At 38.0% G+C, this 17,685-nt stretch overlaps 4 protein-coding genes across 6 annotated transcripts in view; 1 reads left to right on the top strand and 3 right to left on the bottom strand.

Moving 5' to 3' along the window:
- LOC124635622 overlaps nt 1-17,685 on the bottom strand; it is a 162,968-nt gene that overhangs the window by 26,011 nt on the left and 119,272 nt on the right. The gene's annotated exons all lie outside the window — the stretch shown is intronic.
- LOC124635632 lies at nt 11,356-16,811 on the bottom strand. Its single transcript, XM_047171567.1, has 2 exons — nt 16,389-16,811; nt 11,356-12,290 (listed from the first exon to the last, which is right to left on the bottom strand). The coding sequence occupies exons 1-2, from the start codon at nt 16,676-16,678 to the stop codon at nt 11,693-11,695; spliced, it is 888 nt and encodes a 295-aa protein (XP_047027523.1). The 5' UTR covers nt 16,679-16,811; the 3' UTR covers nt 11,356-11,692.
- Nucleotides 13,140-14,842, top strand: LOC124635627 (putative nuclease HARBI1). The gene is made up of 2 exons (XM_047171563.1): nt 13,140-13,722; nt 13,831-14,842. The coding sequence occupies exons 1-2, from the start codon at nt 13,499-13,501 to the stop codon at nt 14,699-14,701; spliced, it is 1,095 nt and encodes a 364-aa protein (XP_047027519.1). The 5' UTR covers nt 13,140-13,498; the 3' UTR covers nt 14,702-14,842.
- Nucleotides 14,833-16,359, bottom strand: LOC124635633. The gene is made up of 3 exons (XM_047171568.1): nt 15,642-16,359; nt 15,436-15,567; nt 14,833-15,177 (listed from the first exon to the last, which is right to left on the bottom strand). Exons 1-3 carry the CDS (start codon nt 16,036-16,038, stop codon nt 14,879-14,881), a joined length of 828 nt encoding a protein of 275 aa, XP_047027524.1. The 5' UTR covers nt 16,039-16,359; the 3' UTR covers nt 14,833-14,878.

The raw sequence follows: 17,685 nt of genomic DNA on the forward strand, positions 1-17,685 counted from the left end.
CTTTTTTCCTCGAAAAGTGTACGTGATTACATTTTTCAGCATTAAGTATCATATTATTATCTAAACACCATATGGAAAAACGATCTAAGTCTTCCTGAAGTTTATGATGATCTTGAGTGCCATCTATTCGTTTAATGATTTTTAGATCGTCCGCGTATAGGTATATTTTCGAGTGTACAAAACAAGACGCCACGTCGTTTATGAATATATTGAAAAATAACGGGCCCAAATGGGAGCCTTGGGGTACACCTGATGGAGTGAGATACGTGTTCGACGAATAACCATTAACCACAACTTTAGCCGTGCGTTTAACAAGGTACGACTCACACCATTGCAACAACTTTCCTGCAATTCCGATCGCTTGTAACTTGTTGATTAACAATTTGTGATCCACCCTGTCAAACGCCTTGCTAAAATCAGTGTAGAATACGTCTACAGGTGATCCACGATCTACGGCGTCCACTAAATCTGAAATAAAGCACGCAAGATTGGTTCCAGTCGAGCGGCCCTTCATGAAACCGTGTTGTTCAGGCATCAATATTTGTTTTACATGCCACGATAGTATAGGAAATACTAAAGCTTCGAACACCTTTCCAAAAATAGACAAAATAGACACTGGCCTATAGTTGTTCGCAGCGGACTTGTCACCAGCCTTAAAAATTGGTACTACTCGCGCTTCTTTCCAAGCCTTCGGAAAACAACCTGTGCTTAGCGATTTATTATAAATCACAGAGAGAGGTTTTCCCAAGGCGTCACAACATTTTATTACAAAAATGGAGGGCAGTCCGTCGGGCCCTGGCCCCTTATAAGGGTCAAGTCTTTTTAACGCTTTAATAACAGTATCCGTGGTTAATGTCAATTGGGTCGGGAAATCGGTATTCTGCCATTGCGCAGCTACATGTTTAGACGTAACATTAACATTGTTGATGTTATGAGGATTGTAAGCAGATGCAAAACATGAAGCAAATATGTTGCAATTCTCTGCTCCATTACGCCCCTTGAGGTCGTCGTGATGAATTGAGGAAGGGTAAGTACTATTTCCGTTACGTTTATGCTTAAGAAATGACCAGAAGAGCTTAGGGTTATAAGTGATCGAAGATTCAATCGACTTGATATATAGCCTATAGTTAACGTTCATTAATTTGGAAGCTCTGTCTTTTAGCGTAATATATGAGATTTTATCTAGAGGGTTTTTAAATTTCGAATACCGTGTATGATACTTATTTTTTTCATGTAAAAGTCGTACAAGGTTCCTGCTAAACCAAACGGGATATTTGGAAGTTTTAGGTTTAGTCTTAGGTACGTATTTCTCAATAAGGTCATGAATAACTTTGTAAAATGTATCTACCATTGCGTCGACGTCGCAACATTGTGAGAATAAGCCTTGCCAAGATATTTCACTTAGTTCTTGAATAATCTTACTGTAGTCAGCTTTATAGAATTTAAATATGGGCTGCTGGTTAGGACGTAAGGTTTCCTCATGCAAGTTACACAGCAGTTCGAATTCCAGGGGCGGATGGTACGAATCTATGTTACTAAGAGGACTGTCGGACCTACCTAGATGATTTACCGCAATGTCAGACAACACTAGATCTAGAATCTTATTTTTATGGTAATATACATAATTATACTGAGATAAGTTATTTAAAGAAATAAAGTCCAAAAGTCTCTGCTCATAAATTCCATTTTTATTTAAAGAAAATCTAAGTGGCAAGTCTGGCGGGCCCTTCCATTCAATGCTGCTTAAGTTGAAATCACCCAATACTAACGTAGCATTATAGTTTACTAAGGCATTATTGGCATTATCAATAAAATGTTCCAAAATATGATTTTGTACTGGAGGAGGAATGTACACCGCACAGATCAAAAGTTTTGTCGGTCGTTTGTTTAAGCAAACGTCTACACACACCCATACATCTTCACATTTACTCTCCCATTTAGTCACTCGACATGAACTTAACCTTTTAGACACTGCCACTAACACACCGCCACCGGTTTTTTTGTTATGAAAACCACTAGACCCGCGATCACGTCGGTAGACCAGATATCGGCTGCAAAATAATTCGGAATCCAGTATGTCGTGCGCTAACCATGTCTCACTCAATACAATTATATCAAAATTACATGTTAACACATTCAAGTAAAAATCTATAGTTTTGGTTCTCAAACCTCTCACGTTTTGATAATAACATTTAATTACATTAGCGAATGAAAATAGTTAAATATTGTTCCAAGTAAATTACCTTTTAAAACGAAAGCGTAAAAATAAAATAAAAGTAAATCAAGTTAAATTGTTAATTGAGTCCATATTGCGAATAAATACCGTTTCCGCATCAACCGATTTACGCATATAAACTCGTCCTCCGCGTACCCACACAAATTTATAATTTAGTTCTTTGGCTCGAAGTCGGGCTGCGGCGTGTAGGTTTTTATTTTCCACTGTGAGATTTTCAGTGACAAATAGCGCGATCTTCTTATCATCCAGGCCTAGTATACTGGTATTCAGCTTTTCGTCTGGGTGGAGCTTATTGTGTTGTATGGTAGCTGCCAGCAGGGAATCCCGGGTGCGTGGGGTGTTGAACTTCACCAGGATTGTACGCGGGCGAGAAGATTTGGGGTTAGACTTGGCAACGCGTGAACAGTAAGATATGTCGCTATCATTAATGGGACACTTTACAACTTGGCCGAGTTGTTTGACAATGCTCAGTACATTTTCAGCCTTGTGCTCGGGAACGCACTGAAGTTCCAAGTTTGCAGACCTAGACAACTGATCCATCTGCCTTACGCGATTGGACAGCACGTTGACTTCCGATCGCAGCTGCTGGTTTTCCGTTTTCAGTTGTTTAATTGTGGAATTTTGAAGAACCATATCGCTATTTATACTGTCATATTGTGCACTCAAGAAACTGAGGGAATCCTTAAAGCTAGTTATTTGATCTCTTAGTTCCCGTATTTCAACATTTAGGGTGTTTCTAAATTTTTCCATATACTCATCCATCACGAGCCGCATTTCGTCGCGTATCATAAGCCTGCATATCGGAGCGCGATACACTGTCTGGCATATCATTAATGTATGCTTGTAAGGATTCCGGCTTGTTATTGAACTTGCGACGCGTTACATTAAATGTTCTCTCAGCCAGGTTTGTTGGTGTCGACGGGCGAACGGGATCTTTACCTTTGGGCTGTTTGCTACTGCAACTGAGACATATCCACTTCTGGTTTGCATCTAGAAAGTTATTTCCTTCTTCGGGTGAGATATCGAGGCATGAATAATGATAATTGTTAGTACAACGCTGGCATTCTAAATAATCCTTTTCTGCTAAGTCAGAACAGAAAGCACAACATTTACTCATGTTTACTCGGTGCACGCGCACTGGAGCGGCGATGACAGGGACGAAAAATTGCAGTTGTCTCTTATCGCGGGGGAGGTGCGGCACGTCCCCGCGCGCACGCTGTATGCAGTTATGCACTCGCGCCGAGGTTTTTTCCACAAAAAATAATACTGTGACACTGGAGTATGATACTTATTTGTTAACACGACGGCACTAATCAGCGTAACCGAACAGAACGTTTGTTAGTTAATAGGGGACGACACGTCTACCTCCTAAAGCGAATCGGACGAATGATATTACTTCATGAATATATTCATATTAACTAATATTGGAAAATATCGGTACTAACCCATCTCTAGAACCATGGAGCATCTTATTTTTGACTGTCAAAACTTCTTACTTGACAGATTAGTGTTGCCTAGTGAACTATGTGAAGTGAAAATTAAGTGTGATTGTTTATCCCGCCCGCCGCCACTTGAACAGTTATTCAAAGACAAGAACACTTACAAACCTATCTATAAATACATTAAAAATACTATTAAAACAATTTAAAAGAGTAGTGAAGTGATAAAGTTTCAATGTAATAAAATATGACTTGACTTAAAGGTCTTAGTTACCAGATCATTAAATTCCCCCAAAAAAAAAATGGCATACAAGTGACAGTGCTGTCAGCTAGGCTTACCTTCAGAAATTTTACGACGCGGTTGATTGTGCATTAATTTTTTGCTTGTTTATACCAAAATGGACAAGAATAGTAGTGATTGTGATGAAAACTATGTTTATAAGACTACAAAAAAGAAGAAGTCACACGGTCGGATGTCTGATGTTAAAATTAAAATTATCGAGTCATGAACCCGGTCCAGCCTGTGGATGCCCAAAACAGCTATTTAAGTGGATTGGATCTCCGTTCTCCCAGTTAATAGGCGTTCCAAGAAAGATGGAGTATTACACTATGATGCTGTATACAAGTACAGAGTACTTGCTATGATTGATTCGCTCGCTCTATCATGAGTAAAATATATTGCTATCTTAATGTATAATGTTTAAAGTATAGTGAAGTATTATATAGTTTATTTGGTCCATAGTTCTCCAATGTTTTGATAGTATCTGAGTGAATCGGTTTATCGTTTTGTTTTCAAGTTTGATTAGAGTTTCTGAAATGCATGTGCCTTTAAAAAGAAGGCATATGATCAGAAATTCAGAACTGAGTGGAAACATCAACAAGAGTTAGAAACTGGTTATAAAACCTGTTGTAAATGATCCCACTAAAGCCTTTTGTATATTTACCATTGTGTGTTTTCTGCTACAATAACCTACGAGGGGAGGTCAATAAGTTCGCGGAATGGAGGGGTTGGTGGGGATAAATTTACCCGTCCAGGCTAGGCACTAGTTAAGCACCTCATTAAAAGTATATATACCAAGTTTGAACCTAATCGGGTCATTAACTTTTGAGTTATCGACCTGCAAACAACTAAATCGGGAAGAAGTCAGCCAGTATGGAGAAAATTGAACACCGTGCCGTTATTAAGTTCCTTACCAAGCAAGGAAAATCCGCTCAGACGATTTTTCAAGAGCTGTTAGCGGTTTACGCGGACTCTGCTCCTGGTAAAACCATGGTTTACAAGTGGCATGGTCTTTTCAAACAAGGAAGGGAGTCCATTGAAGACGACCCCCGCTCCGGACGGCCAATTGAGGCCACCACACCGGAAATCGTCGAAAAAGTAGAAAAACTTGTATTGGAAGATGCCCGACTGAAGAAGAAGCAACTTGCAGCAATGGTTGGAGTATCCGATTCAAGTATTTTAAACATCCTACATCATCATCTTGGGATGACTAAAGTCAGTGCAAGATGGGTTCCGAGAATGCTCACGCCACTTCAAAAACGCGAGCGTGTCGAGTGCTCTCACCAGTTTTTGGAGCTCTGTGGAGAGAGAAAGGAAGAAGTTATGAACCGCATTGTTACTGGAGATGAAACCTGGGTTCACCACTATGAACCTGAGTCGAAGCAAGAGTCGATGCAGTGGCATAAAAAAGGCACACCTCCTCCAAAGAGGTTCAAAGTGTCACAGATCATGGCGACTATCTTTTGGGATACAGAAGGTATTTTACTGATCGATTATAAAGAACGTGGTGCGACTATAACGGGACAGTACTACGCTTCTTTACTGGAAAGATTGAAAGAAGCCATTAAGGAAAAAAGAAGAGGAAAACTGTCAAAAGGTGTGCTGCTTTTGCACGACAATGCACCCGTTCACACGTGCCATGTTGCGACCGCTGCCATTCACCGATGCGGCTTTGAACAATTAAACCACCCACCATACAGTCCAGACTTGGCCCCCAGTGACTATTATTTATTTCCAAAAATGAAGAAAGAGCTGCGTGGAAAGAATTAAGTCGGCAATTTCGGCCTATTTTGACACCAAAGACAAATCATTTTTTTTCGATGGTATAAACAAGCTATTTGAGAGATCCGAAAAATGTATTAGGGTTAAAGGAGAATATATTGAAAAGGAAAAATAATTTGGTGTTTAATTTCAACCTCCTTCCCTCTCATTCCGCGAACTTATTGACCTCCCCTCGTATATAAGAAAACACACAGATACAAAGAAACATAAGCAGAAAAGTGAAACAGTGTCAAAAAATCAGTAAATAAGTTTTTTACCAGCTCCCAAAGAAAATAGATTTGTCCAAATGGCTGAAGGTAAACTTGCTTTATTCATTGCGGAACATGGTTCTATTTCTTAAATAGACCATTTAATGGATTTGTGCAAAGATGTATTTGCAGATTCGAAATCATCCGACCTAAGGCTGCATTGAACCAAATGCACACAGATTATAAATCAGGTAGATACTAGCACCATACTTTAGGGAAAACCTTCTAAAGAAAAAGGCAACCAGAAGTATAGCATCATCTTAGATGAATCTACAGACATCAGTGTGACTAAATTCATGGGAATTGTTATCAGATATTTTAGTTATACTCGGGATGCTATTGTGTCTGCCTTTCTCTCACTGGAACCAGTAGAGCGAGCAGATGCAAGCGGCCTTGTATCATTAGTAAAATGTTTACAGTCACATAAGTTACGGTATAGGAACCGATTATGCTGCAATAATGACGGGACGGCACAATAGCGTTTCCGAAATATTGCGAACGCAGTACAATTTACCCAATTTAATTCTGATAAGATGCGTTTGCTCACTCCATCTGGCTGTCAGTCATGCATCACAGCAATTTAAGGTGCATTGGCCAAGAAGCGGTCGCAAAATTAACTTAGGGACATCCATTAGACACCAATACTCACAAATTCTACGTGGTTAGACAACAATAATTTTAAAGGAATTTGGAGCTGTTACCGAGCTCGCCATAGAGCAATTAATAGCGCTGAATCTTGCCATAAGACTCAACAATAAAATGTCAACAAGGAAACCAAACCTACTTCAGTTCCTTGATGTTTTAAAACGAGAAGGAGAGTACTTTGATTATTATCGGATTCAACAGTCCGAAATAGGTATATTTATAAATAATAGAAAACGACGAGTAATGGAAACTGATAAGGAGTTGATGATTTTGAAAATAAACATCAAACACTTGTTTCCGAAAAATTTAAGTTAAATAGTAATGTTGTAATTTTTTTAATTATCTTTTTTTTAAGAAGAGGTAAACTGATTTTAGACACTTTATTTTATACTAGCTTCCGCCAGCGGCTTCGCCCGCGTGGTGTGTTGATAAAAAGTAGCCTATGTGTTAATCCAGGTTATCACCTCTCTACACACCAAATTTCAATCAAATCGGTCCAGCCGTTTTTGCGTGATTGAATAACAAACATACATCCATACATTCTCACAAACTGTCACATTTATAATATAAGTAGGATTATGTCACTATACTCGATCGGTTTATGGTCTCTGCACACAGCGGGCGCGGCGCGGCGGTACGGGACGGCGACGCGACACTATGTACTAGATTGTCGCGTCACGTCGCGCCGAGCGGGACGGCTCTGTGTGATGTCGTCCGTAATATCTAGTACATTACAACTGCTCAGTGTCGCGTCGCCGTCCCGTCCCGCCGCGCCGCGCCCGCTGTGTGCAGAGACCATTAGGAAGTTAACAAAAGGTAACTGTAGTATATCCTTCAATATTGTCGGCTCTTAAGGGCTCTGAATGCCGAAATTGGCTTGTTTCAAACAATTTTTTGGCCAAATCTATACAGTTTTGACGGCGAAAAAAATATATGTTAATCTTGAACATATTTCTGAGAACCCTGTTGATTTCAAAACACGTTCTCGAAGTTTTCTCGATACAAAATTGTAAACTTACCTCTGAAATGATCTTCCAACAAAAATATCTGTATTACTTATCAACGTACATTGATAAGATTTGTAACATTAACGATTCCATATATAAGTATAGAACTTAATTTCCCCCCAAGAATCCCTAATATCAGCGTTTCTGGCTGATCCTTGGCGAAGCAATTGCTTCAATGGCTCTATGAGGGTAGCCATATTTGGAATCCATTTTCCAATATAGTTAGTATAGGTAGTAGCCCTAAAAAGCTTTGTAGTTCCGAAATATTATTCGGGTTGTAAAATCTTTTATAGCCGATAAATATTTATCTAGTGGTCGAACTCCTTCATCAGACAATTCGTGTCCTAGAAATTGGACTTTCGTTGTTGCGTAGATACATTTATTTTCCCTCATCACTATGTAATTTGCCTTTAGTGTTTCTATTCTTTTTTGTAATCGTCTGTCATGTTCTTGCTTGTCCTTTCCATAAACTAAAATGTAGTCGATGAAATTAAAAACCTCTTCACATTCTATTATATAATACTCTTTCGAGTGGTTTTTTAAACATTTCCGGCGCACTGGTTATTTCAAACGTTAATCTTTTAAAACGCTATAATCCTTTGCCAGAAATAAATGTAGTAATGTTTCGTGAGTCGGGCATCAGCTCCAAATGATAAAAAGCATCCTGTATATCAAATTTGTTAAAAAAAAATAAGTTTTGGATAGCAGCTGTTCCATCGTTGGTAATGGGTGATTTTCCCGCTTGATTGCCAAATTTGCGCGTCTCATGTCGATACAGAGTCGGACATCACCATCTGCTTTTAAAATCGTCACTACCGGAGATATGCACTCTAACGGTCCTTTTATCTTTTCTATTATATCCTTTTGTAGTAGCTCGTCTATTTTGGTATTGATTTTACAACGTACTGCAGCAAAAGTAGAGGCAGAAATATATGCTTCATTGTTAGGGAAAAAGTTAAGGAAATATCCAGATAGAATGCGGAACAGTATCATGTACAAAATTGAGAGTCTTCTTTTGGATAACCCTTATTCTGAAGAGCGACCATCAAGTGCCTCTACAATCTATTCAGTGCCATATCAATATACCCCAACTACATCCCCGCAATACGTCCCTAATCAAAATAGTACTGTTACATATAAGCCTCCGATTTATATACGTATCCCAGAAGAAAATAAAAGAGTACAAGAAAATCTTGGAAACCAAATACAAATAGCCGTACAAATATAAGTAACCGTGCCTGCTAAAGCAGCAATATAATTACAAACGCATACAATGATTCATGAATGTCTTTTTTAATATCTATAGTAATAAATAAAATGTTCAAAAAAAAAATGTTCATGTAAATGTGTTGTTGTGTCAATAAAATATTTATTATTTCCTCGTTATTTTTTATAGAATATCTCACATCTATGTGTGGGTCGAAATGGCACGGGGCGAAGCCAATTGCTTTAAAGCAAACTGGATTAAATTGAGTTATGCGTTACCAACGTACCGAGCAAGACCGCCGCAAGTGCTGATGTGTCCTTTGGGATACACAGACAAACGGTGGCTTACGTCCGCTTTGTTCTGTGTGGTGTTCGCTGCTGGCGGAATCTGCGGAGGGGTGGAATGTTTATATGGAAGAGATTTTATAAGATTTATTTGAAAATTTCTATGAGAGTCAGAAGAACTGTGTCGATAGATTATATATACATTTAATACAGATACGTTAAGAAGGCGCTTAATTTTTTTTTGTACCACACCTTTGTTCATTTTCTTTCAACAGGGTACATGGCCAGAAGCTGGTCTTTTTTAACCACCCCGCCCTTGACTTGATATTGGATTACAATATCATGATGGGTTTGGTGGACTGTCTGGCTGTTTGTTACCAACCATGACGTGGACGTCCCCTGAGGTGAGACCAGTGATCTGGCCCTGTCGCATGTTCCTTTTAGTGAGGCTGTTTAGAGCCTGCGGGACAAGTTTGCGGTCTGTCCGCAAAGTCCCTACACAGGCAAAGCCCAAAGACTTAAGTCGTCGAGCCAGACATGGGCAGTATAATCTATGCGCCCATCGTTAATATTGACGAAAGAAGAAGAAAACATTTTGGTAAAATGGTTATTCGCTTTGTCAGAAAGGAGATTTTTAAATAAAAGAATAAACAGACACCTTTTACCGATGGTAGACCAGGGCGCAGATGGTACCAAGCGTTTCTTAAACGTCACCCTGAAGTGTCTGAAAGGCTTTCTTAAAACTTGACAACATCTAGAGAAGCTGTAACCGAAAAACAAATAACTAGCTGGTTTTCTGAATCGTAAATATTCGTCAAAATATTTATGTAGTTGCTAATGCCCGAATTTATTTATTTTTTTAGATGCCGCCGCAATCCCACGTCAAATACCTCTAAGAATTGCGAAAATTATTGAATTAGTGAATGTCCCTGACGGAAATGAATCAGAAGATGATCTAAATAACTATGAGTCGGAAGAAGAAGGTGCCTTACCTTCAGTTAGCAACTTATCAGCTGCATCAACGTCAACGTCGTCATCGGTCTCAGAAAACACAGAATCCCGTAAATGACACTAGTCATTTTAATCAAAATTGAATACTCAACAAATAAAACGGTGGGCTCTTTTGTATGTAATAGAGGGCCATGCCGATCTAAATCTAAAGTGAGCCGAGGCAAAGGCACTTGGTTTGAAAATATTAAAATAACGATGCCACAGGTATTTTAGCTTATGTATGTATGCCTATGCAAACAAATTCAACTATAATCGCACTAAAAAAGAAGACTACACAGAAGGAGAACACTGCCTCTCTAGCGCAACGATAAATGATTGGTTTAACTACTCCAGAGGGGCAGTTGTTAGCTACCAAAAAAATAGAGAAGCACTTGCCGGGAAGATTGGAGGTGAGCATGTTGCTGAGGGCACAATAATTCATACCGATTATTGGCGGGCCTATGATTGTCTGGGTGACCATGGATACATCCACCACAAGGTGAATCACAGACATCCAGATAACCCCTTTGTTGCTGAGGATGAGACACATACGCAGCGGATTGAATCACAGTGGCGTATTTTTAAACGTTTTTTTTAGTAAAGACAATTATAATAATCGTTCAAATATTGACGATTTGCTCTATGAATTTCTATGGAGAAGAGAAGTAGAAAAGAAAAATGGTGATCCTTTTGAGGGATTAATAAATGTTGTGAATTATTCATTTAATAAATGAAAAATGTTAATATTTATTGTGGTTTCATTTTTGTAAAAAACCCCGAGACTTAGGGTAGGTTCAAATGACAAGCGCTCAACGCGCGTTTTGATAACGCGCGTTTACAACTACATACATTTTATTCAGGCCGTACACATGCTAACGCGCGTTTTAGTAACGCGCGCGTTCAACGCTGCGCTAGCGCTCGACTGTTGTCAGCGCGCGTCAACGCGCGTTAACGCGCGCTTTGAGATCATTGGTTTTCTATGTTTCCGTTCAGTTGAGCGCGCGCTTTCGACGCGGATAGACGTATTTTAGGGTTCGTCAAGTTCGTCCGAAAATCGTCCGAAATGGAAACCGAAGCTTTTAATACGGAATTATTAATTGGTGAAATAGAGAAACGTCCTGCGATATGGGACATGACAAGTAGCGATTATTCAGATAATAATTTGAGAAGACGGGCTTGGGGAGAACTCGTCCTTATATTTTGTGAAGGACATGACAATGAAGAAAAGAAGAAAATATTATGTGAGTATATATATTTATTTACATTTACAATCGGTTTGTGTTACAAGTTAAATATAACGATCCTGCCAATCTACTTCTCCTTCATTAATGAAATAGTTTGTTAAATGTACTCGAACATTATCCGCCTGTCGCACAGCACGTCCGGTATAATGTGAGGCTAGATTTTCCAGGGGTGGCGTATAAAGTGTGTCTTCAAAATTATAGCCATCCCTGATTCTGACATAATTATTTAGTGTACATATCGCTTTTACGATCTTTTCTGCAAAACCGATGTTAACATCTAACGGCCTGTGTAAAATGCGCCATTTATTGCACATTATGCCAAAAGTACATTCAACACCGGCGTGCTAATGTCAAACGGTAATTAAATATTTTTTTAGCATAAGTTAGTGACCTTCCCCCATATGGACGCATTAAATTCTCCATCATGCCAAAAGCCTCATCAGCCACTATCACATATGGCAACGTTGTCGGTCTATTTTGTATTAACAATGCCTTTGGCTCAGGTAGATCTAATGACCTTTCTGTCAGCTTTTTGTACAATGAAGAATTCTTGAATATACCTGAGTCACTGTTTTTACCGTAGGCACCTATGTCAACCCACACAAAACAATAGTTTGCATCCGCTAGCGCCAATAAAACTAGCGAAAAATAATTTTTATAGTTATAATACATAGAACCCGTGTGTTCAGGCTGGATTAACCGTATATGTTTCCCGTCCAAGGCTCCCAAACAATTGGGAAACTTTGAGTTCTTTTCAAATATCGTGGATATTTCACACCACTTTTCTTTCGTTGGTTCACTCATAACAACGGGCCTTAATTTTTTCCAAATAGTTTCACATACATGTGGTATTATAGTAGCCACAGTAGATTTTCCAATTCTATAGTCGTAGCTTAATGTCCCAAATGAACATCCAATGGCCAAATATCTGGAAACAAACATAAACTATTACTAAATACTGTTTTTTTTTCAGCGTCAGCCCTGCAAAAAAAGTGGAAGAGTTTACGGGATAATTATATGAGAGAGGTGAAGAAAATAAAGACTGTCAAATCTGGATCAGGAGCTTCCAAAACTTCGACATATATTCATTATAATAGACTACGATTTCTACAGGCATCAATTGCCAACAAAGATACAGAAAGTAGTTTCGATGCAGATAATGCATCAACTTCGTCAGAGGTTGCTGAAGTAGAAATAAGTTCTGGCTTTAAGAGTCCTAAATCTACTTCAAGAAAAAAACAAAAACAACATTAGAGCAGAGTTTAGCACAGAAAAATGTGTCTCATCCAAAAGAAGATGACGATGAAGACAAGCTGTTTTGTTTGTCACTCGTTAAAGAGATTAAAAAAATTCCGGAATATAGGCGACTTCAAACTAAAATTGCCATTTATAATTTAATTTTGCAAAACCAAAATGAATTTCAAGGACCACAACAACAGACATAAGAAAATCAAAATTACCCGGTATCACAACGAAGAAATTATTCATCACAAGAGCAGCGTCATCAGTCATCAGCTTCTGTTGAAGGCTTTCGTTATCATGATTATAGATCACAGCAGTCTAGTGTGTCAAATAATTTTGCACATTATGGTTATACTACAGCAATGGGGTCTCCATCGCCAGTAACACCTACTCCATCGCCAGCACCAACTAATGTCAGCAATGAATCAGAGTTAGAGTTATTCTGCGAGTAACAAAATGTTATTTTTTCTTTAAAAAAATTGTTCCTAAACAAGTTGATTTGATTTATTTGATTTAGGGCCGATTTTTCAATTGTCAGATAAACAAACAGATAGGGTATATTCGAGAGATAGCGAAGTTGATGAATTTTTCAATGGTCGAGTAAGACCTATTGGACGAATAAATCCTTATCTGAGGAATTAATTTATTTGCCGCCTTGACCGCCAGGTAAGTACTATTCGATTGATAATTTGACGCAGATGACGTTTTAGTTTGAAGTTATTTCTTGCGCTATTAACAATTTATCAATTTATTATGGATATTTTCGATAATATTGATGACTTGGCTATCGAAGAAGAGACTTTAATAAATGAATATATAAATCCACCCGAAAGAAAAGAAAGAATAATCCGCCCAAGGCCTGAAAGTTATTTCTTGCGCTATTAACAATTTATTATGGATATTTTCGATAATATTGATGACTTGGCTATCGAAGAAGAGACTATAATAAATGAATATATAAATCCACCCGAAAGAAAAGAAAGAATAATCCGCCCAAGGCCTGATCACTTTAGGATTTGGGATTCAAAAGAATTTCATCGCAGATTCAGACTTCGGAAAGAGTCGGTGCAATATTTACTTTCCCTAATTGAAAATAAAATCAAGCACCAAACAGAAAGGTACGTAAGCGGTAAGCTGTTATATCGCACTTTCCGTGATGTAAGATAGTGCTTACCTATGTATGTACTTACAATATCAGTTAAAATAAGGGCTTTTATTTGTTTCAGAAATCAGTGTATTTCACCCATGTTGCAGTTATTAATTGCACTGCGATTTTATGCCACTGGAAGTTTTTACATAACTGTTGGTGATTTTGGTGGTATTCATAGTTCCACTATGTGCCGTATTATTAAAAAAGTTACTGAAGCTATAGCATCTTTAAGAACAATATTCATAAACTTGCCAAGAAGTGACGAAGACATCAGAAGCACTCAACTAGAATTTTATAAAATAGCCAGATTCCCTAGAGTAGTATCGGCTATAGATGGCACCCATATTAGGATTCAGTCGCCTGGTGGTAACACTGCAGAAGAATTCAGGAATAGAAAAGGATTCTTTTCGTTTAATGTTCAAGCAATGTGTTCAGCAGACTTGATGTTTCAAGATATAGTTGCACGTTGGCCTGGCTCTACCCATGATTGCATGATATTTGCCAATTCACATGTGAAATACCACTTTGAGAATGGTGAATTTGGCAATGGAATTATACTTGGAGATAGTGGTTATGAACTAACTAATTACCTACTCACTCCTTTTCAAAATCCAGACACACCAACTAAGACTTTATATAATGAATCACAAATTCGAACACGGAATGTTATTGAAAGGTGCTTTGGAGTTTGGAAAAGACGGTTTCCAGTCCTAAGTATAGGATTAAGGTGTAGGCTGCCGCTTGCACAAGATGTGATTGTAGCCTGTGCTGTACTACACAACTTGGCAAGATCAAAAAATGAGGAGGAACCTCCAGTGGACCCAGAATTGCATATTCCACCACAGCCTATATTTCCACCCGCTATAGCCGATTTTACTGGTGATGAAAGGTGCCATACTAGGAACTTAATCTTAATAAATTATTTTCATGCCTTACCTACTGAATAATCTAGGGCAGCCAAGCTCAATTTTTCAACAGTTTTACTACATATAATCTTTATATTCATTCAATAGAAATTTATGTTTATCATATGTGCAATTTCTTTTTCAATTAATGTTACATAATAAAAACATTGGTATTTTATTAAAGTCAAGTTTTTATTTTTCAAAATAATGAACAAAAATCTAAGTCATGGTATTTGGAACTGCTCCACAATTACACCCATTTTGTTTTAATTGTAATGAGTGTAATTCTTCTTTTCTTCTCTCATCATTAGCTAAATGCAACATTTTCAGTTTATGCTCCTCCTCCATAAACTGGTGCTCAAGTTTGGCAGTCTTCATTTGGAGCTGTACTAGCTCCAGTCGAGCTTCGCTTAATTTGTCTAGTTTGGCGGTGACACTAGCTTTGGAGACATTTGGTTTTAATACATTGGACACCCTTGATTTTAAAGCCTTTGGGTGCCATTTGTCCCAATTATTTTCTGAAAGTAATACAACAACAATTACATACAATACATTACATGAAAGTATACCTACATTTAGTATGGGCTTATGGGCTAATTAAACATAACATGTTTCATTTGTTTGGTTTATTATTAGATATCAAAACACAATCTGTAGTACCCTACTATAATCTTACAACCTGCCTGCAAGCATAAATTATAAATTATGGCCTCATAGAATGCTCCTTAAAATAAAATAACTGAATTTAAGAACATCTGACTTTTATAGACATATACCTTTTTGATTGTCCTCAACAATTTCCCCGATGGCCAAATCAACTACTGGATGGGGTTGGAATGAATTTTCTGGTATTTCTTCTATTTCAAAAATAATATTACTATCTTCAACTTCTTCCAGAGGAGTAGATTCTGAAAAATATTATTACATGTGAGCTTTTGCACTTTAAATAGTAACTGGTAACCAAAAACATGCCAATACTTACTTGAAATAGTGTCACTGTCGTGACGTGGCTCAAGTCCTGTTATGTTCGAGCAGATGCTAAGCACCTTTTCATCGATTTCACTGAATTCTGGAGCTTTTGAAGGCCCTCCTCCAGTTTTGTACATCTCTTGCCTTTGCAGAGAAGATTTCTTTTTTGTGTTTTTTTTTATACCCTCGTATTTCAATTTGAGGGTCTTCCACGATCGGGCATTTGTGGACACTCCACAGGAGTTAAAATTCTCTTCTATTTGCCTCCAGGCTGCCTCCTTATCCTTATTAGTAACGGCATCAGTTTTTTTATTTTCAACAATATTTTTAAATTTTGCCACTAAATTAATTAGGAGCTGAATTTCAGCAGAATCAAAATTGGCTGAGCGCTCTCGTTTTTTGTTTTCCATTATTTTACTTTATGTTTTTCACAAAATCAAAAACAACTCAAACTGAACTGGCTATTTTTAACCTAAAAATTATAGACGGATAATTTGACAGGATAGAAAAAAGTCTGTCTCTGTCTAATGCATTGCTTAGCGATATATTTGTTTCACTTCTCAAAAGCTTAAAATGCTAGAGTTGAAATATTGGATCAAAACGTTATTCATGCAATAAATTACTAATGAAAAATCGACGAGCATCTATTCGTCTGTATAAACAGTCCAATAACGTTATTCCTTAGAATAGTTATTAGGCATTTTATCTGATGATTGAAAAATCGGCCCTTATAGATTATGTTGATTATTAAAAAACTTACCTCAATGTAATTATGAGTTTTTCTTCCGGTGAAATGCTATATCGCACAGCGTTTTTATCTGCTACGAGTTCATCGTTTATGAGAGTCAGTAAGTCATCAAATGACTTGATGGACATTCTGAAGTAGTTAAAGAATTTGGGCTCAAATTGCCTTAACTTAGGATATAAAATAATGTACTGACTTTCAGTCAGCCTGGTTGACAAAATTGGGTGAACCCAATATCTCCGTCTTCTGTTGTGTCGTTTCTGCCGTTTGTATAAAATCACCGATAAAACTGTTTCTACGTCCATCTTCGACAAATGTAGAACTCAAACTGGCCGCAACAACGCGCGTTTAACGCCTGACAAGCGCGCACCATGTGAACACTATACAAAAATTCAACGCGCGTTCAACGCGCGTTGAGCGCTTGTCATCTGAACCTACCCTTAGAGCGAGTACACATTAGGCGTTTTGAAGCGCGCGCTTTGATAACGCGCGTTTTGAGAACCAGTAGTTCTTATTTAGGTGTACACATGCAAACGCGCGTTTCGGATGAAGCGCGCGTCGAACGCGCGCTTTGATATTTTCGTTCAAACGCGCGTTGGGAGGGCGACAGCCGCGCGCTTCGAGATACATGAGCCGCCATTTTGTTGTACATTTGATCGCGCGCTTTCGTGTAGAGTGGACGCACGGGACGACGAAAATGGAGACCGAGCATTTCGATTCAGATTTGTTTATAGATGAAATTCAAAAACGACCAGCGATCTGGGATATGGAAAGTCCCGATTATAAGAATAAAGTGATTAAAAAACGTTACTGGGAGGAGCTTGTAGAAATATTTTGTGACGCTGGAGATAGTTTAGAGAAAAAGAAACTGTTGGGTGAGTGATTATTTTATTGAATTCTTGTTTACAATAACGTGTTAGGAAAGTACTTATATCATATTGTCTTGCCAGTGAAGTTTTCCCTCGTTTACAAAATAACGGGCAAAGAAGATGGATCAAAATTGCCCCACGTCCTATAACTTTGTGACGTATCTCAAAAAAAAGATAAAAATTAAAAAAAAAATATGGCATACTCTTTAACTTATTTTTTTTACACCTTCATACGAAAAAAATGCTTTGAAAATTGTTCAGGCGCTGTTATAAAAACATCGTTCATAAGACTATTTATGGACCATTTTTTAAAATTATTTTTTTGTTTGACACGGTATACCTCACAGGTGGTCCCATAATCATCAGGTCAGGATCTGATAATGGAAACCCTGAGAAACCCAGGGCAACTTTGAAAGTTGAAGGCATGCGCGGGGGAAAACTTA

Source organism: Helicoverpa zea, chromosome 13, assembly GCF_022581195.2.
Source record: "Helicoverpa zea isolate HzStark_Cry1AcR chromosome 13, ilHelZeax1.1, whole genome shotgun sequence".
Lineage (NCBI taxonomy): Eukaryota > Metazoa > Arthropoda > Insecta > Lepidoptera > Noctuidae > Helicoverpa > Helicoverpa zea.

Bases quoted from the DNA above. Each gene is read 5' to 3' on its own strand.
- LOC124635632 (XM_047171567.1), bottom strand. From the start codon at position 16,678: ATGGACGTAGAAACAGTTTTATCGGTGATTTTATACAAACGGCAGAAA. The intron at 12,291-16,388 runs GTAAGTTTTTTA...GTTTGTTTCCAG, and splicing joins AAACTCATAATTACATTGAG to ATATTTGGCCATTGGATGTT.
- LOC124635633 (XM_047171568.1), bottom strand. From the start codon at position 16,038: ATGGAAAACAAAAAACGAGAGCGCTCAGCCAATTTTGATTCTGCTGAA. The intron at 15,568-15,641 runs GTAAGTATTGGC...AATATTTTTCAG, and splicing joins CGACAGTGACACTATTTCAA to AATCTACTCCTCTGGAAGAA. The intron at 15,178-15,435 runs GTATATGTCTAT...TATTACTTTCAG, and splicing joins TGTTGAGGACAATCAAAAAG to AAAATAATTGGGACAAATGG.
- LOC124635627 (XM_047171563.1), top strand. From the start codon at position 13,499: ATGGATATTTTCGATAATATTGATGACTTGGCTATCGAAGAAGAGACT. The intron at 13,723-13,830 runs GTACGTAAGCGG...TATTTGTTTCAG, and splicing joins ATCAAGCACCAAACAGAAAG to AAATCAGTGTATTTCACCCA.